Source organism: Leptinotarsa decemlineata, unplaced genomic scaffold (assembly GCF_025532065.1).
Source record: "Leptinotarsa decemlineata unplaced genomic scaffold, Ldec_3_MD MMD2_tig00000218_RagTag_RagTag, whole genome shotgun sequence".
In the NCBI taxonomy this organism is placed as follows: Eukaryota; Metazoa; Arthropoda; class Insecta; order Coleoptera; family Chrysomelidae; genus Leptinotarsa; species Leptinotarsa decemlineata.
In genome coordinates, this window is record NW_027412545.1 from 1,713,389 (window position 1) to 1,733,311 (window position 19,923).

General features: G+C 32.8%; 1 protein-coding gene and 1 long non-coding RNA gene across 8 annotated transcripts in view; one reads left to right on the top strand and one right to left on the bottom strand.

The window, feature by feature from the left end:
* Positions 1–19,923, top strand: part of LOC111510537 (glutamine synthetase-like) — a 79,513-nt gene that overhangs the window by 44,759 nt on the left and 14,831 nt on the right. The window contains exon 1 of one of the 7 annotated variants that reach the window (XM_074173219.1): positions 1,023–1,040. The exons of the other annotated variants lie outside the window; for them this stretch is intronic. Coding sequence (XP_074029320.1) covers positions 1,038–1,040 — 3 coding nt within the window. The 5' untranslated portion in view covers positions 1,023–1,037. Of the gene's footprint in view, positions 1–1,022; positions 1,041–19,923 lie in introns of those variants that run through there. 7 annotated transcript variants of the gene reach the window in all.
* On the bottom strand, positions 11,627–18,082 carry LOC141481562 (uncharacterized). Its single transcript, XR_012465036.1, has 3 exons — positions 14,872–18,082; positions 13,947–14,083; positions 11,627–11,959 (listed from the first exon to the last, which is right to left on the bottom strand). It is a non-coding gene; the product is annotated as an uncharacterized lncRNA (long non-coding RNA).

Here is a 19,923-nt window from a genome sequence, read left to right on the forward strand (position 1 = left end):
TAGCATACGTCTATTAATTCAAATCTGCTCTGTTTCATTTCTCATTCCATTTATTTTTATGGTTTACAATACATATCAATTAGTTAATGTGTAGATTCTCCAGATATATTTGTATTTCACTCCTTTGTTATGAATTGTGAAGATGTTTTAATTTATCTAACTGAAGTGTATAAACACATTTAATTGTCACTTCAAAGTTTTTTGTTTTTGCCAATAAAAATATCTATCAATCTTTCCTATAACATAAAAAAATAAAAATATAATGATTGATCGAATGATTCCGATGAAAAGTATGAAATTTTGGGCAATCACGAGAGTAAATATAAAGGAGGGTTTCATTCTCATGTATGAATAATAACGGCCCTATTTGGTTGTTTTTTTTCTGGTCATCAACAAAATATTCTCTCCCTAATTATTTTTTTATATACTATAGTTCTGCATACCAATTTATTATCAAGATTCAGGAACTCTTCAATCGAACTTTGAAAATGTTGAAATCTTTAGTGCTAGCCACTTCCAAATGTAGATGGCAATTGCATTAGATCACAAGTACATGAATGGTTATTTCAAATTTTCTAGCCGTAGTCATTATTTCTGTTCAATTCACCTTTTGACAATCAATATGTAAATTTTCATAAAGTAATTATCTCTTCCATTCAAATCATTAAGTATATCTCTTTTCGTAACATCATATCATTAATTCAGATATAATAAAGGTCAAAGAGTGGTGCGACTCGAAATTTTTATCCTTTAACATATTGAAAGCTATGATAGTGTCCTTCAAATGTGCCGTTGCTGATAAACCACCAGATCTTTGAAAACAATGTTTTTTCTAAATTTATAGGACTAAATATCGACAACGGTCTCAAATTCAATGAACATGTCAAACACTTGAATAAAAAATTATCCTTTGGTTTTTATGCTGTGAAAATTGCTGCAAACGAACTGGGATATCTACCAACCGCAAATACAGTACCTATACTACTCTTTGATAGAGTCACATTTGCGATACGGTATTCCATTCTGGGGAGTGTGCAATGGTAATGTTCTTCAAAGTGTTTTTGTCTTACAAAAAAAGAGCCCTGAGATACCTCTGTAAACTACAATTTCGCGATTCGTGCAGATTTCACTTCATGTGACACAAGCAACACAACGTACTCACGGTGGTGTCTATATTCATACATGAAACAGTGTGTCTCATAATATAATAATAATAATAATTTTTTATTATTTCCTTGTTAAAAAGTACATTGTTATACGTACAGTGACGAGGAAAACGTCTGAGGGTAGGACACGTTACAGAGTATAATGTTTGTAGTAATCGATAATCTAAAAATATGATACATATAGGTATATACATATAATTATTTGTTTGGCTTAGATTATGTAAAAAAATAACTATAAATAAATGAAAGTCAATTTTATCACATAGTTGTGATATTTTGTCATTAAAATATAAAAAAACAGTTTAAAATTCGTCAAGTGTGTAGCAATTTTTTTTCAAGTGCCTTTTTCAGTCTTGATTTGAAAATGTTAAGATTTGGTGATATTTCAATTGATTCTTCTAATTTATTAAACATTTTTGGTCCAAGATAAAGAAAACTTTTCTGATAAAGAGTTGTTCTATGAATATTGGGCATTAGTTTGCCTCTAGAACGAGTTGGATAATTATGTTGCTGGAAAGGTGTATTATGCTTGTTTCTATAAACGTATATACACAATTCATAAATATAGAGACCAGCAACAGTTAGTATCTTGAAATTTTTAAAAGCATTTCTACATGATTCTCTCCAACCAATACCGGCAATGATTCTTACTGCATATTTTTGCAAAATAAATATTCTTTCAGCAGCAGATCCAGTACCCCAATTCAAAATTCCATATCTTAAGTGGCAGTTTATGGTCGCATAGTATAAGTTCAGTAAAATCTCTTTACTACAAAAATTAGCCATGAATCTCAGAGCATAGCAGTTTTTTCTCAATTTAATACAGAGGGTCTCAATATGAGGAGTCCATGTGAGTTTGTAGTCCAAGGTGACGCCTAACATTTTTGTAGAAGTACAAGATTCAATTGGCAGATCCCCATTTTCATGGATAACAAAATGTTCGGGCCACTTACTAATTGTGAACTTCATCATCACAGTTTTAGATGTATTGAGTGTTAGGTGATTTTTTTCTGCCCATATGTTTACTTGTTTATGTACATCCAAACACAAACAAAATTTCATTACAGGGAATAGATTCGCCACATATCAAATTAACCATCTCAAACTACCATTACCATCTTCCACTCTCGTTAGAGATTCAATTATACAGTGCATTTGTTTAATGCCCCCCCGCCTTTTATAATTTAAATTTGGGATAATGAAATTAATGTATGAATACTAAGATGTCTGAAAAACCTGGTGCGTCTACTCATACCTGCAAAAGTTTGGGGTAAAATGAGGGATTTATGGCTAACTTGATTAGCAGAGATCAACGCCGTTTACGCCGTTTCAGATGGCGCAAGCAGTCATTACAGTAAACTGTAATCATAGACCACACAGGGTGTATTTATTTGTATTTATATTTAATTCTACATTCATTTTTCATACTGTGTTTTTAGGATAACTCAAGAAGTGAGTTAATGAATTTTTTGTGTTTTAAGTGTTATTGACGAATTGTCAGTATTAAATCGAAAGATAAGTGTCCAAGTTCTGGTGAATTATTAGTTGAAGTTTCAACCCAAGCAAAGTTTTGAAGAAATTTCGTGTAATTTCTCGATATTTCAACCCAAGAAATGTTGGCAGATGTTATTATGTACTTGACACTGGTTGTTTATCGGAACGAATTCCGCAAAACAGGTGGTAAGTATAAAAATTATATACTTGAATATACATGTTTTTGGTATGGTATTGGAATGGAACAACTTTTTCAAACCAGCCACAGAGGTCTCAAACTCTGTTTCCAGAAAAATTTCGTTTTATTTTGGCCAGAAGCTAATCATGATCTTTGTAAACATGAATTTTCTTATTTGTGTGATAGCAATATTTTATTTATATCACAACTCATAGAACTACAATATTTCCTTCAAGAATCTGATGAAGTTTCCTTACATTTTTTTATTTTATTTCCATCATATTCTTATTGCATCAAGAAAAATGAATCAACAGCGTGCAAGAAACAGTAAAAAAAAATTATTTTCCACTTATTGATACTGGAAATCAGTTTTATTACCAATATACAAACAATAATTACCTACTCATTTGAAAAATCAGCTGAATATGTCTATAATCTTTAATTTTCACACAATTTACATACATATTCATTTTCCCAAAATGTATTTGCAAACTTCATAAAACAATCGAATATGATAGGAAGAAAATTTCAGCAATAAAACATGAGATAATGAATGTGTAACTGTTATATATAAATGCAGTGTGTCACAAGAAGTATGCAACAAATTAAAACCTATTTTACTCTGAATGTCACGAAAAAAAGTTATTTGTGATAGAAGTTGGTGCTTTGCAAGGAATTCCATGATGGGTGATGGTGAAAGTTGTGTCGAGTCCTTGGTTTGTGTATTAAACATCATTCTCTTCAAAAAGTCATTCTATTTTTGGAAATACAGGACATCATTAGGAATATTTTAACGTTTCAAAAAAAACAACAAAAATCAAAAGCAATTATCTCTTATATACTGTTATGACTTCAGGAAACAACAAATATTTCAATAACTACGGAATATTAATTGAAAATGATTTGAATAATGAGGTGATGACATACCAGTGAGATAAAAAAAAATTATAAAACAATTTAATGAAGACCTTCCTAATATTCAAAATCTGAATAATTCACTAGATTACAGAGAAATATTCCCAGTGAATTCTTTGTAGAACGTTTTGATTACTTGTTAAGAGATCCTTTTGATAAGCACATACTTTTAACTATTTTTTTAATTAATAATAAAAAAGTTTCCTCTTTGATGCATAAAATTTGGAATCAGCGGTTTATATACGAAGAACAATGTAATGAATAGAAACACAGCTGTTTTCTAATAGATATTCAACCAAAATGCATCTACACATAGTGACTATGGATATATATATATATATATATATATATATATATATATATATATATATATAGGGTCCTGCAACAGTGGCGCGGTGTTCCATATCTCTATATTGGAAGCAGATAGAAATCTAATTTTCTATAATATTACCTTATTGCTCGAGCTCGACAAAATAAAAATATTGGCGGTCACACAGGGTGTTCGATTTTTTCTGGGCGGATCCCAACTGTGTCTTTTCAAATGGCAACCTATATTTTTTATCGCTTTTTCGGTTTCTTCATAGAAAATAAAATAAACTTTATGTATATCTGCACTTCGAAAATATTGATGGTTTTCGAGATATCTAGCATGACAGGTTTTTTTTTCCAATATTCGTCACTCAGAATATTTGAAATTATAAAGTGGTGCCAAGTCCAGTTGAAATTTTTTTTGGTCGAATATTCTACATTGGTAACTCTCTCAAACGATATATCTGAAATCGACCTGTGATATACAGGGTATGAAAAACCGCTTGCCAAATATTGTAAATGAAAATTTGCAAAATCTTCCTTATATTAAATGGAACACCCTGTATATTATTGATCCATAAGAAGCGCCAACGAAACCTCTACAAATTTCATTAAGTATTCCCTATGGCTAAGTTCAATAGTTTTTCTTAAATGAGCATTTCTTTCGAAAAATGGTCATTTTTTCAAAGCGAAATCCATTTGACGACTGATAAGAATATACAAAAAATACCCTTTCCTTGAAATATCGCCCATTCCTAAAATTACCTGTTGCTGGATAAACAAGTTGCGAATTACACCACAAAATGGACGTTCTTGAATAGTTACAATAATTTCAAAAATCTCGGAATTTCTGCTATATTCTTTCGGTCTAAAACAACCTTTCAGCGAATGAAATATTTATTGGAAATCAAGTAGTCTGGCAAATGACAGAACAAAATATTTGGCTGCAAATGAATATTGAAATTTTTAGTCAATCGTGAAGTTGAACTGTCGGTATAATTTCATCAGAATGTTGTTATCAAAAAGTGATTTGATTGATATGATTTTCATATTAGGTGAATCAGACAGGAATTGTTTATTGGCAAGTAGAATTTATTCTCAACGGTATCCAGATAGAAGGCATCCAGATGAAAGATCTTTCCGAAAGGTCTTGGGACGATTCGTTGAAACTGGATCTATTAATTATTCCAAACATGAGCGCATCAAGCCAGCTACTAATGAAGATAATGAATTGCAAGTTCTTCTTGCTGTTGAAGAAGATCCTAGTAGGAGTCAACGACAAATTGGGGAAATAGTGGATATAAGTGAGAGATCAGTGCAACGAGTATTGAAGAAACATCGCTTGCATCCATACCACGTTCAGTTACATCAAGAACTACTGTATGCTGATTTCGAGAAAAGAGTGAGATTTTGCAATTGGGCCATGAACAAAATTCGTCGAAACGAATATTTTTTCAATAATATTTTATGGTCGGATGAATCGACATTCCATAAAAATGGATTTGTAAATCGACATAATTACCATTATTATGCGACAGAAAATCCTCACTTATTGAGACAGGTGGATTATCAACATAGGTGGTCGATAAATGTCTGGGGAGGCATCATTGGAGAATATGTAATTGGTCCTTACTTTTTTGAGGACATATGAATGAATGGTGCAATGTATCTCAATTTCTTACGAAATGATTTACCAGGTTTGTTAGATGATATTCCTCTTGACCTCCGCAATAGAATGTGGTTACAACATGATGGTGCACCTGCTCACTATTCGGCAGAAGTGAGAGATCATCTAAATGAAGTATTTCCCAATAAATGGATAGGACGGAATGGGCCTGTACGGTGGCCCGCTAGATCACCAGATTTGACGAAACTAGATTTTTTCTTATGGGGATACATAAAAAATATGGTTTACGTTGAGCCACCAACTTCTCCCGAAAATATGCGACTTAGAATAACGAATGCTTTTCGCAGCATTACACCAGCTGTCTTGCGCAGGGTAGAACAGTCTTTCAAACATAGACTTCAGCTCTGCATTCAAGAAAATGGAAGACATGTTGAACATATTTTATAAAAGTTTCATTATCAACCTTAATTAAACTCTCCCTTTTGTAGTTTTGTAATTTGCCAGTTGACAAATTTGAATATCTAGAACTCAAGCTCTGAATGAATATAATAACATGAAAAAATAGTTATTTATAATGTTTCTTTCTTTTAACTTGTTTGGTTTGATATTGCACGATTTATGAGTGAAATTCTGCATCCAATGAAAAAATAATTTTCCATTTAGCAAAAAGTGATAGGTACATACATTTATTTCGTTAAAAAATATTTGTTTGGACACCTTCTAATGTACAAAATTGAAACAAGATATCTTTCGTATATTTTTATCAGTCGTCAAATGGATTTCGCTTTGAAACAATGACCATTTTTCGAAAGAAATGCTCATTTAAGAAAAACTATTGAACTTAGCCATAGGGAATACTTAATAAAATTTGTAGAGGTTTCGTTGGCGCTTCTTATGGATCAATAATATACAGGGTGTTCCATTTAATCTAAGGAAGATTTTGCAAATTTTCATTTACAATATTTGGCAAGCGGTTTTTCATACCCTGTATATCACAGGTCGATTTCAGATATATCGTTTGAGAGAGTTACCAATGTAGAATATTCGACCAGAAAAAAATTTCAACTGGACTTGGCACCACTTTATAATTTCAAATATTCTGAGTGACGAATATTGGAAAAAAAAACCTGTCATGCTAGATATCTCGAAAACCGTCAATATTTTCGAAGTGCAAATATACATAAAGTTTATTTTATTTTCTATGAAGAAACCGAAAAAGCGATAAAAAATATAGGTTGCCATTTAAAAAGACACAGTTGGGATCCGCCCAGAAAAAATCGAACACCCTGTGTGACCGCCAATATTTTTATTTTGTCGAGCTCGAGCAATAAGGTAATATTATAGAAAATTACATTCCTATCTGCTTCCTATATAGAGATATGGAACACCGCGCCACTGTTGCAGGACCCTTCGATGAGCTTTCATGCAGGAGTCAGTTGTTTTGCTACAAAGTCAGGAACGGACTACCCCCGATGGTCCACACCCGAAAACTTTGAAATGACAGATATTTTTCAATATTTTTCAACAAATTAAGGTTACTTGGACAATTTTATGAATAAAAGTACTCGTGTGGAAAGTCGATCGGAGCAACGAGTCTTGATAAAAATGTAGTTTCACTCGACGACATCAACCCGCTCGTCCACCATTATTTGAAATGAATAATTATCAAAGCAGAAATAATAATGATAACGTTAATTCAACAACATTTATCCTGAGATGTCTACCATTATTCGAAAATATTAGTTTTTAAGGAAAATGGAAATGATAGGTAAAATGTTCATAACGAATTTTCATAATGCAAACACGTTTAACTAACGAAACTCAAGAGCCTCAAGAGCAAACAGAAATGATAACTCCGCTACAGAAACTGCTCGATATGACCACCTTCTCTCTCTATACATTTTCTTAGTCTGCGAAGACACCCTCTCTGTACTTGAAATAGCATTCCAGGGTCGTTTCGTATGGCTTCACAATGTAATGTTATTCTATTCAATAATGCATCTCTTGTGTGAATAGGTGTAGCGTAAACAAGTCTTTTTAGATGCCCCCACAGAAAGAAATCCAATGGATTTAAATCCGGAGACCGCGATGGCCATGAATATGGCCCACCTCTACCAATCCATCTATTGTGGAAAATATGGTTCAGATGGTCACGCACAATCAAACTAAAATGAGGAGGAACGCCATCATGCATAAACCACATATCTCTTCGGGTTTGCAATGGAACATGTTCCAAAAGTCCATTCAAATCGTTCTGAATGAACTCCAAATAACGTTCTTCATTCAATCGGTCCTGTAGAACGAATGGTCCTATAAGATGGTTTCCTATGATACCAGCCCAAACATTCACGTTGAATTTCCGTTGGTGTTTGGTTTGCAATATCCCATGGGGATTTTCTTCGGCCCATATATGGAGATTATGAGAGTTGATAACTCCATCTCTACTGAAACCTGCTTCATCAGTGAATAAAACTCGATTAATAAAAGTCATATCCTCTCTTTGCCTATCCATGAACCAATTGGCATATTCCAGTCGTGCTGGAAAATCTTGAGGTGTCATGGCATGTACCTTCTGGATGTGAAATGGGTGGAGCAGTTGTTCCCTAATTATTCTATGAATAGTGGACTTGGATATATGGAACTGTTCTGATAGATTTCTGATGCTCATTGAAGGATCATCAGCGACGGCTTCCAAAATATTTTCCTCCAATACAACGGTACGTACAGTCCTAGGAGCGCCCTCACCACCTCGTTTTGGCAAAACTGTACCTACAATAATATCGAAATAAAACAACGTGCTCAAATTAATTATCAATTATTACATACCTGTCTCCCTCAAGCTGGGATCGACACGCTCGAATGTTTCTCTTGACGGTACCGTTCGATTGGGAAAATGCTCGGAATACAGACGACGAGCTTCTGCAGCATTACAAAATACTCGTCCATAAAATACATGCATATCTGCATATTCATTGATTGTAAACTGTTCGGCCATATCAAAAAAATTCAAAATATCCTATAGAATATTGACAATACAATGATAGTCATATGACAACGCACCACTCAACAAAACAAAATCGCATTCCAGTTTCTCATTTTTTATCAAAACTTTCTAAAAGGTTTTTTTGTCAACATCTGTGAAAGAAATGGAACATAATTATTCCCTGGATATTTTTCACCTGATCATGTGCAGCCGTTTTTGTAGTTCATTCGTTTGCTTTTTATTAGTATAGTAAATATTTTTTCCGATGTGCGTTTTTTCAGCTAAATTTAGATTCGTGTTAAAGAATTTCTCCCATAAAATTATAATTATGAGTGAAACTCCTCAACAGTTTAGCTGTGAAGAAGAATTTGAAACATTCGAATGTTGAGTTTCATGAGATTCAGATAACGACACGTGATTATTCCACACGTATTATGTACATACAAAATATGGAATGAATTCGATATTTCATAGTAGAGTAGCTTGTTAGTTTAAAAACACCACGAATCTACAGAACTTGATATTTCTTTTGAAAAAATATCTGCTATCACAATTTTGACTTAAACTTCCATATAGGTACTGTACTTTTTGTTTACGACTTCATTTTAGCATACTTTGTATTATTCCTGTTATAAATGTTGTTGAATTAACGTTATCATTATTATTTCTGCTTTGATAATTATTCATTTCAAATAATGGTGGACGAGCGGGTTTGATGTCGTCGAGTAGAACTACATTTTTATCAAGACTCGTTGCTCCGATCGACTTTCCACACTAGTACTTTTATTCATAAAATTGTCCAAGTAACCTTATTTTGTTGAAAAATATTGAAAAATATCTGTCATTTCAAAGTTTTGGGGTGTGGACCATCGGGGGTAGTCCGTTCCTGACTTTGTAGCAAAACAACTGACTCCTGCATGAAAGCTCATCGACGGAATTCATTTGTTCAGTCAATTACCAAAATTTGGATGATTTTGAATATTCATTCGAAAAGTTATCAAAGAAAAACATTTTTCATTTTGTATCTTCGAGGGCCCGTAACTTGGTTACGAAGACTTTTAGGAAAAAAGTTATATGAAGTACTGGTGATATTTTGACCCCATCTATACATTCCGAGAGGAAAAGAGGAAGTCCAGGGACACCCTGTATATATCACACCAGCAGTTCTACTCATGAATCAGGACATAGATTTTCTTATACATACATATCTCGTTACATACACAAAATCATTCAAGAGAAATAGCATTACAGTGCCACCTTGAACTCCTCATGCAAGCCTTTGGGTTCTGCAATTAACTTGAGAGAAATTACAAGGCAAAATTTATTAATTTACAATGGATGTAAGATGGTCAATTACCTTCCATTGAACATCAGATGTATTGAATAACTTCTTGGGTTCAGAAAGAATGTGAAGTATTTATTGTCTGTAAAAGTATATTGAACTTTATAAGATTTCTATAATTATGGTTATTGAAATTTACAATTCCAGCATAAATTGAACAAAGTTTAATTCAAATATCTTCCATTATTATTTTAATTTGATTTCATTGAGTCATATTTTTTGTTACGATTTCATGTGCAGGCCATCACTGATAGACTAATTTGACACTTGACCCCCATGCCAATTGAAATTTTGAAAAATGTTGAAGTGCCTCCCCCAACCATCTATCGAGCAATCACAATGTGTTTTTTTTTTTCGAAAAATAGTATCGGTAATAGCCCCCAAACGTTTTTTTCATGTTTCTACGTCAAACCGTTCAAAAGTTAAGTTAGTTTCTTATAGATCTGAGGTGAAATGGTATTTAATGTCCTCAACAGTGGTAAATTAATTTCCAGTTTCCTTGTGATGGGATTTCGTTCATATTCAGGTTCCCACGAAAAGTAAAATACCGTAATGTTCTGAGAACACCATGGTTGAATTTCTGCAGACTGCAAGCCTAAAGGAACACCTTCTGAGGCAGTGAAATCCAAAGCTTTGCCGTTCATTGTTAGAACTTGACCTTGGAAAGAGATGTGATGAAAATAGTTTTAACACAGCTGATGAGAGTATCACATCTCAACAGATATTTTCAGACTCCTCGAAATTTTACTCACAGAAAAATTGTATTTTTTTAAAAATTTTATTTTCGAGGTCTCTTACATTATGCTCTTTAGCACATCAGATATTCAACTAGAGATCAAATATGTCCTCAGTGCCTCTCTTGACAATTTTTCCTTGTGGTGTTCACAACCTACAATATTTTTGGGAGAAAAATTTGACAATTTGCTTGAAATGACTGAAAGGCAATTTCTTTTAAGTTCCCTCTCAAAAACACCTGATATTGTGGCTTCAACATTGTGAAGAAAGCTATTAATTTTTTGTGATTCAAATGTTAAAAATCTCCTGCTCTTGTTTCTTACGAGAGAATTGAACATCTCATTTCCCTTCCCCAATATCGAATCCACACATTCTCCACATTTGGTGTTGCCTTTAATTTTTTTCGCAACATATCCACAGAAATAAGCGAAAGCTTCATCAATACCTGAGAAGTTCTCTTCAATTTCGGAAATATTTTCTTCTATTTCAATATAGAATATAAATTTTTGCTTTTTTTTTTCAGATCTCCAATATGAAGAAGAGATATTTGTCCAACTTGAATTGACTCGGGATGAGTATTGCATCCACCTGCAGCTCTCATCATCCCAAAAAGTGCTGAAAATTATAACAACAAAGTTGATTGGAATTGTTATGGATATGTGAACCTTATCACCTCCAAATGATCTTGGTTTAATCTGGATGTTATCAAGTATTTGAAACCAAGATGGGGTTAGGAATATTCTCTAGTTGAATACTACTAGAATTTACCAATGGATGTTTTGGGACAGAGTCTAGTGAATCGGGTAGAATACTACAGGATGGACCAGAAAAAACGTTTAGTGAAAGTTCAGGAGCGGTTTCAATGAAAAATAAAAAATATCAAAATACGTATTTTTATTATAAAAATGACTATCACAATAGAACTTGTCTTAAATCCAAATTTTTCATGAACATCTTCTACCCCTTAGTAACGGCTATATCCATCAATTTACTTGTCTAAAACATGTTTTACCATTTGGATCAATACATGTTATTTAATTGAATTAATCAAACTATATAAATGATCACACAATCCTTAGTAGATATTTGGCAGATGCTTTATCAAATATTCCTTGAAAAAACTGACCACAGAACTAAATATAGGGACTCAAGTATTTCAGTTGTTCATGTTTCAAAGGGAGTTTTTTCCACTGGATAATCCAACTGCGAACTGAAAAATAAAACCAGTTATAAAAAAATGAAAATCAATCTTTGAATCTGGGAAAATTTCAGCAACCTTCGTAGATATTTTCAATAGCTCATTTAGTATGATTTATGACTGACTTCAATGTTTTGGTTGGTTTCCAGGTTTTGCTATTGTCTTCTTTGATAAACTGTAAACGTTTTAACTGCAACTATGACAGTCACCTTCAGCGGCGTTGACAAGTATTCATTGAAACTAATTTCAGTATCAACTTCATTCTGTAAGATTACTTCATCAAAGCAACTGAATATGAAAGTCTCAGTTGCAGTCGAATATTTTTACCGAAAATGATCAGAGCAAAGCCAGGAAACTAACTATTACGAAATTAGGCAGGATGGGTTCATACATTCAATTCGATTTTAGAGATTTAGTTTATCCATTCAAAATTATATCTGGTATAATTGATTGCGCAGAAATTCTCTCCCTTATAACTTTCAATGTTCCATAGAGGCCCATTAGACAAATGTAGCTATTTATTACACCATATCACTTAACTTACTATGGTATTATTCTCCTATATCTAAAATGTTGAGACATGAAAATAACTACTCTGAAATCAATTTCTTCTGTGATAATGAAAATATTTTTAAGAATCTCACCCTTTAATTGTCCTTCATTAAACACACATAAATGTGTATAATAATTATAGTAGTAGTATAAGCGGTACAGTACAAGCTTTCTTTGTTATATAATTTACTGTAAACAAAAATTGGGGTTCACCTATATACAAATGAATAAATTGAGATCCTGTAAATAAACATGGACAATAAACTGAAATGGTATTGGTTAAAATTGGTTTTTCTGTTAACCAGCTGTCGTTCCCCTAAGAACGGCAGCCCTCAGAAGTCGAAACTTGTGCGAACAGGGATTAACGAAATCTTACCTTTCAACGTGCGATTCTAAGCTAAATATAACCCTTTGTTCGATAAAAACTTTTCCATTAATTTTTTTCAAAATTCCTACTGGCATTTCATTATAACCGTCTCACAAGAAGATTCTAAAAGATACAGCTTTTTTTTATTATGTTCTCAGAAGAGGCTGTTTATAATAATGACAACGTATTTATTATTTCCATGTGTAAGCAGTAAGCTTACACAGATATTGACAAATATGAAATATCAGGAAATAGAGGGTAAAGTTAATGAAGTTAATTTTCTGTGAAACAGGCATTTATAGAAAATGTTCTTCAACTTTACCCCTTTCTTCGCTATCACCTTTTGTTTATAGAATGATATTAGCACATATTAGCCCGTATTGAATAATGATGTATTTTTATGAAAGGTATCAAGGGAAAATATGATGTAAAATATTGAACAAAACAGCAGTTGCGATCATTGAAATGAAAAATAATATGAAATGTTATAACTAAACTCCACACATTTGGACAATTTGTGACATATCCCTTTTTCAACATGATTCAATTAAATAATGGTTACATAAATATCTCTTCTCATATTATGTTATCAATAACTTTCTTTAAAGTCCGTTATGAGCCTTATATGAAATTTGTAAAAGGACATTGATATGCTTGAGTTGAACTGAAAACAACAACAATCTTTTATCTTCAAGAGAAATGAATGGCATACAGTGTTTGTTTCCAATTGCGAACTTCTCAGGGTTACCGTTAGAGAATAGCCGGTTGAAAAGAACCTTTTTTTGTAGATAGGTAAAGCTAGAAGGGGTTATTCATCATTTCATATATAAATAATTTCATATTTATCATTTTGATAACACCAAGTGTTCTCTCTTGATTTGTATGTGATCAAATTTGCTTTTGATACCTTATTCAACGGATACTTTCCAACTACAGAAATTATTAGTAAACTGGTTCTGGAAATGGTGCACGTTTTCTTGAAATTCATACAATTAAGTACTTCTCTATAAGTGCACCTTGAAAAAATATACAAATCTTTGATAGGATTTATAGGTAGTGCTGTAGAAACTGAATACTCACATGCATGATGGTTTGGCACCCTTCAATAGTTTTTTCTCACCAATGAAATGGATGGGAAAATGCTTTGAGCAAATAAAAGCACCATCAGGCAGATATTTCCTAACAGCATCCATCCACAGTTTCCTCTTGTTTTCATCCTATAAATTACAGATTTTGATCAGGTACAATGCACAAATAAAACCATTCAAATCACCAATTGAGAACAAGTAAAGGTAAAAGAGCATACTGTTTGGTTGCTTGGAATTCTATATGCTAACAATTACTACGAGTATATATTTAAGAGAGCATTAGGTTTCTCATCATACATGAGTAGTCTTTTAACCACCCAATAAATTTTTTTTTATACAAGTCCACAGTACAACAACACCCTCGAGTTCTACTATAATTTTCCACAAGATTTCAAAAATATACAACATTCTGTTAGGCTTGGGGAACTATTTGTTTGACATGGAGCCCTACTCAGTCAGTGATTTTCAAACTTAATCTATGATTTATTAATTGTTGATATCGATTTAATTTTTTATTTGTTTTAAATTTTATGCTGATATTAATATCATGATATTTTAAATGTATGATAAATTTCATGTAACTGTAAACTTACTTACTTCTCATAATAATTCTGTAGAAATGCAATAAATCTATCTGCATACTGTAATATTCATCTGTAGGTATCTATGATTCTATGAGTAGACTTTTCTTGCAACTAAGTATTAAGTTGTATTTAAAAAAATTTTAAAAAAGCATAAGTGAATGTTTATTTTCAATTTGATATTATGATTAAGAAAGTAATGATACTCTAGTAGCAGAAGGTGGATTTGAAAGGGTGAAGGATTATTCAAAATATGAAGTTGGTTTTTGGTGTAGGCTGATACAAACTTAGTTTATCCGTGGTGGATTGACAGTAATTATAAAATGTTTCATTTACCTTTGGCACTGAATACAGATGATTACTCGAATTTTTACACTGTCCACACAAAATACAGAATTGTCCGATTTTACAAAAAGTATCCTTATACACTATATAAAAACTATTCCTTATTACTACTGAAAAATGTAACCAAACTAAAATAACTGAGAACTAACGAACGAAAACTATAATAAAAAATGCGAACAATGTAAATATTGGGATGACAAAAAATATCAATTTCAAAATACCAAAAGTTGAAAATTCTTTTTGACAATGACAGATAATAATTAACTTGACTGACTCAGCGGGGACTCAACAATTCAGAATAGCGCCATCTTGGGAAAACTCTCGTAAGTGTTGTTAAACGCAACAGGTGGTTCCTTCAAAAAGTTCAAAACAAAATCTAAGCGTTACCAACACCAGGGTTTCTAGGAATCTTAATGAATACTTTATTTTGAAGTGAAATTGACAAAAGAGACTTTCAAGATGACGACTGAGCGCCATCTGGGAAAAAAATTAAGTGGAAATGGGGTCTTGTGACACATTATTTTGAAGCTCCTGACGAATACTTCGCAATCCTGGAATATGAAGTCAATCTTCAGATTACAGAAATGCAGTGTATATTCAAAAGAACATACAAGTACCTATCCACACTTTGCAAAACGAAAATACTACTGACTTATAAAGACAATTGTTTTTGACAAACCTAAAATTGTCATTTTCGAAAATATTTTGCAAGTATAACTGGTAATTTACGCCCGTAAAACATTATCTGCATGTGGCCCAAATTCATAATTTTAAATTAAGTCAACGTCGTCCGGATGTCATACGTTTTTGAATGTTGATTCAGTTGAATAATTGTGATTCTGAATCACAAAAATGTATATGATATGACAGTGATCAATAACATTGCCTATTCCAAAGGTTTCTTCAAATGCCTAAACCCATATAAACGCTACTTAGAGTAACAACCTGTAAACAAAAAAAATTAACATTCGATCACTCTCTAACCGACAACAAAATGTTTCTCATAAAATTTCCCATTCTCCGTGACTTTGTGTTCAATGTCACAGGTTGCTAATAAATAACAGCTGTTGATTTGATTACTATTATATCCCAGAACTCATTCAAAACATTTCCTAGTCAGGCACGTGATAACCTGATGGCAGTTTTTCGCAATTCATTGTTTACAACTCAATGAAATGTCATGACGGGTAGATACGTTGTTTATGCAAACGACAAAAGGTTGTTACACATTGTGTGATAGTGTTTACGTAGCTGATTCGGTCCTAATAAATAAGACAAATAAATTCGAATCGTTGAAACTTAATATAAATAAAAGTTATTGAACTCAAAAAAATTGTTTTCAAATAACGTAAACAACGCCTACAACTTATTGTCACGGTAATTCTCATGTATGAAAAAATTGTATTTATTAACATTTTTTCAACTTACCATGTCCATTTCAGTTGATAAGTTTTTTTTTATTGGTATCTACATACATATACAAGCTGAAACAAATCAAGAATTTTTTTCAATACCAGAACAAGTTCCTGAATTCGTTAATTATATAAAAGATCTTTCAGTATATCAGTCAGACCAAACAAATTATCGAAATTCGTTTCAAATAACATGAACCACTGACCCAAAAGGAACTGTGGTCGATGTCAATGTTTCGCTTTGCAACTGACCGCCTTGGGAGCCTCGTTTATCTTTGATATTCGTGGATCAACTCATCTGTCGATCCCATAGATGGCGTTTTCGTAGGAGGAAATGCCATCACCTTTACTTTCAGAATCGTCCTGTTCAGGACAGTTGCCCAAACCTGTCAAAAAAGTTTAGTCTTATATGATTTGAAATCTCTGAAAGAACAAAATTGAAATAATCAATATATTTGTATATCAAATATATTAAGCAATAAAACGTGAAATGAAATTACAATAAAACGAATAAAATAATCATGATGAAAATTAAAAATAGAAAACCTAAACTGGATTTCAAACCAAGTTATTTCACGACGTTTCGATCATAAGTATCCACAATCATTTTCGGGTGATGACTGAACTATAGCTCCGAGAGATGACTAGTCTAGTCATCAACCGAAGACGATTGTAGATACTAACGATCGAAGCGTCGTGGTTTGAAATCTTTTTTTATTGTTTAATTTTTCGCTTATATTTATTTCAATTAATTTTCTTTTTTACTCTGTGACCATTTTCGTCTTTAACTTTGTTTACTTCATTCGTTATATCGTATTTCATTTCATCTTTTATTGCTTCATACAGTTGATATTTTCGCTATTCATTTTGATTTTATTTATTCTTTCAGGTATTTCAAACCAAATTAGTATCATATTATACAATGAAAGTCAACCACATTCAAACAAACGATGTGCAATACAGTTTTTTATGTGGTTTAAAGGCGTCGACTACGAGGTCATTGGTCTTCTACTATTAGTTTGTTATTTTTATCATTTTTATTGTTGTTTATATTTTCGAGTACAGCCCTGTAGCTTTCATAAATTTTATAATTTCATCCAGATTTTCACTATGATCTCTCAGACATTTCTTCAGAAAATTTTGTATTGTTGACATATTGGTTATCTTTTTCCTGAGAGCATGAATATGCTTATTAGGTTGATATGACCTATTCTCAAGCTGATTATTGACAAATTTGTTGATCGATTTTGCGACAAATGTAGTTTTTATTTATTTTCAGTTTTGAAAATGATCTATAACTGTGTGCCATTGTGACTAGCAATGTGGGGTGAATTCTGAGGGTTGCGAAGGTAGTCTGGAACACAGAAATTGATTCATTAGTATACAAATAATTTTAAACGATAAGCGGCACAGCACATGCTGAATGGGGTATATGTGAAGCTTGTTGCTCACTTGGCCGGCACAGCACAGCACGGCCAGTCCCGTCAAAATACATATAGGTTTGGAACAATGAAAATGAATGGACAACCGCAAGCTGCCACTAGCCCGGCACGGTACAGCCAAGAGCCTCTGCCGCCGGAAAGGATTACAGCTCTCCGGTCCTGTCCGGCAAAAAACGGTACGTACTGTGACGGACTGGGCTGGTGAGCGCGTCGCCGGCCAGCGCTTGCCAGCATCAACTTGTCAAAACGTGCCTTGGAAGTTTCCGTCTCTCTGTTTTGCTATTCCATCAGTTGACAGCACGATGTCAGACAGTACCTATGAAAATGGACGAGGATAAATTGATTCGCTTGTTAAGGCAGGCTCTAGAATATCCAGAAGTTGTGAAAATTTGTCACCACTCCGTTTTTATATGAACAGGCGCTCGCTTCGTGCCGACCATACAGTGAGGATTTTTATAAAGCGGGCCTTGGCTTCCCCTAACACTCTGGGCCCAGGTGCACCCCTTGCACTGTAGGTAAAGCCGCCCCTGCTCCTCTCAGAAACAAATTTTGAATGGTAATTTTGTGATTCGCCAGAGATAAAAAATAATATGTTATTTAATTCATACAATTTTGCGATTTTGTGAGCTTTTGAGTACTTTCAATGGGGTTGGCCACAGGTTTAGTCGAATTGTATATTACGCAAAAAATTTAATTGAAATATAATGTTGAAAAAAATATATTATTTGAGACTCTTATAACTTACGAAGCTCATAGTATCATATCATCTTATTCCAAAAATATATTTTTAAGTTGTGATTCACCCAGTAGTAACAAATACGTTTTGGCAGAATTATCGCTGAGAAAAAAATTGAATGTGAAATTTTTACTCTGTTTCAAACTACAAAGTTTGCGTTATTCATTTTGAGATAATATAAATATTTACTCGCAAATTACCACAATACCTAAATCAGGAGATTCCTAAGTCGTGAAGCTGGTGTAAAATTAAAAAAATAGGTCGCCGAACACACGTTTATCACGTGTCAAATTTTATTTTGTTTTTACAAAGCGCATCAAAATTCTAGTGAGCAAGCCTATTATTGTCCACGTGTTTTGAATGTGCAAGGTTACTCATAACCACAGTTGCCAGTTGAATATATTTATCAGGAAATTGTCGCTAATTCATTGTTGGCCTATTTATTGGCCATTTCATCAGATACGTGATTTATAATGATTTTTTTCGAGTTCAACTTTAATAATAACTATAATCTGATTATTATGTTTTCCAGATTTGCTACAATGATTACCAAAAAATGATGAAGGTATCCGTTTTATCTCATTTTATTTTAATTTAACCACCAAAATCACATAATGTTCTTATCAAAAAAGAATATTTCTCAGAATTTACAAAAAAAATTATTTAGACGATTTCTTAAAAATCTTTGTTTTTTATATAATTTGAAATCAGAAACTTTTCGAAAGGGATAGAATCATATACACTGTTTGAGCAACATGTATGTTTTGCGTAAATCATCAATTATTACATTATTCATTTATATAATAACTATTGTTGAAGTTATTCTTGATGGATATAATAGAGATGGAACTGAAGCGTATAAGAGAAATCGTAGATGTATGAGAATGAATGCATCTGCACAATCTGCTCTAAATGCATCTTCCATGATTTATTCGTTGTAACAGAAGATAATTGTCTTTATCTAATTGATGGATTTAACTCTCATTATAAAAAAAATCGACCACTCATAAATAATAGCATACAACAAGTTTTAAATCTAAGAGCCACCGGTAGACAGCTGTTTCAGCCTGCCCAGTACTGACGAAGCCCAATAGGCTGAAACAGCTGTCTACCGGTGGCTCTTAGATTGAAATCAATATGGGAATGATCAGAGATTTTTATGGAATTATTTTCCAGCAGCTTGACTGCATTAACCTTTCTCGATTTAATATCATTTCTAGAAACATGTGGATTTGTTTTCCGATGGCATTTCAGGTTAGCTTCCCAAATTTCTGCTACCGTAGTTGTCGGTTGATTGGTCAAACCACCAACACTGACATAAAAACTTGTCCAGTTGACTTGGGTTTTACACCAATAGGTGGTTTCCACTTATGTTTCCCTTGCATTTACGCAGCTATTTTCATCAATTACTCTTCTGGTTTTTCAAATTTTGTCTTCATTCAAGGACCGCCTG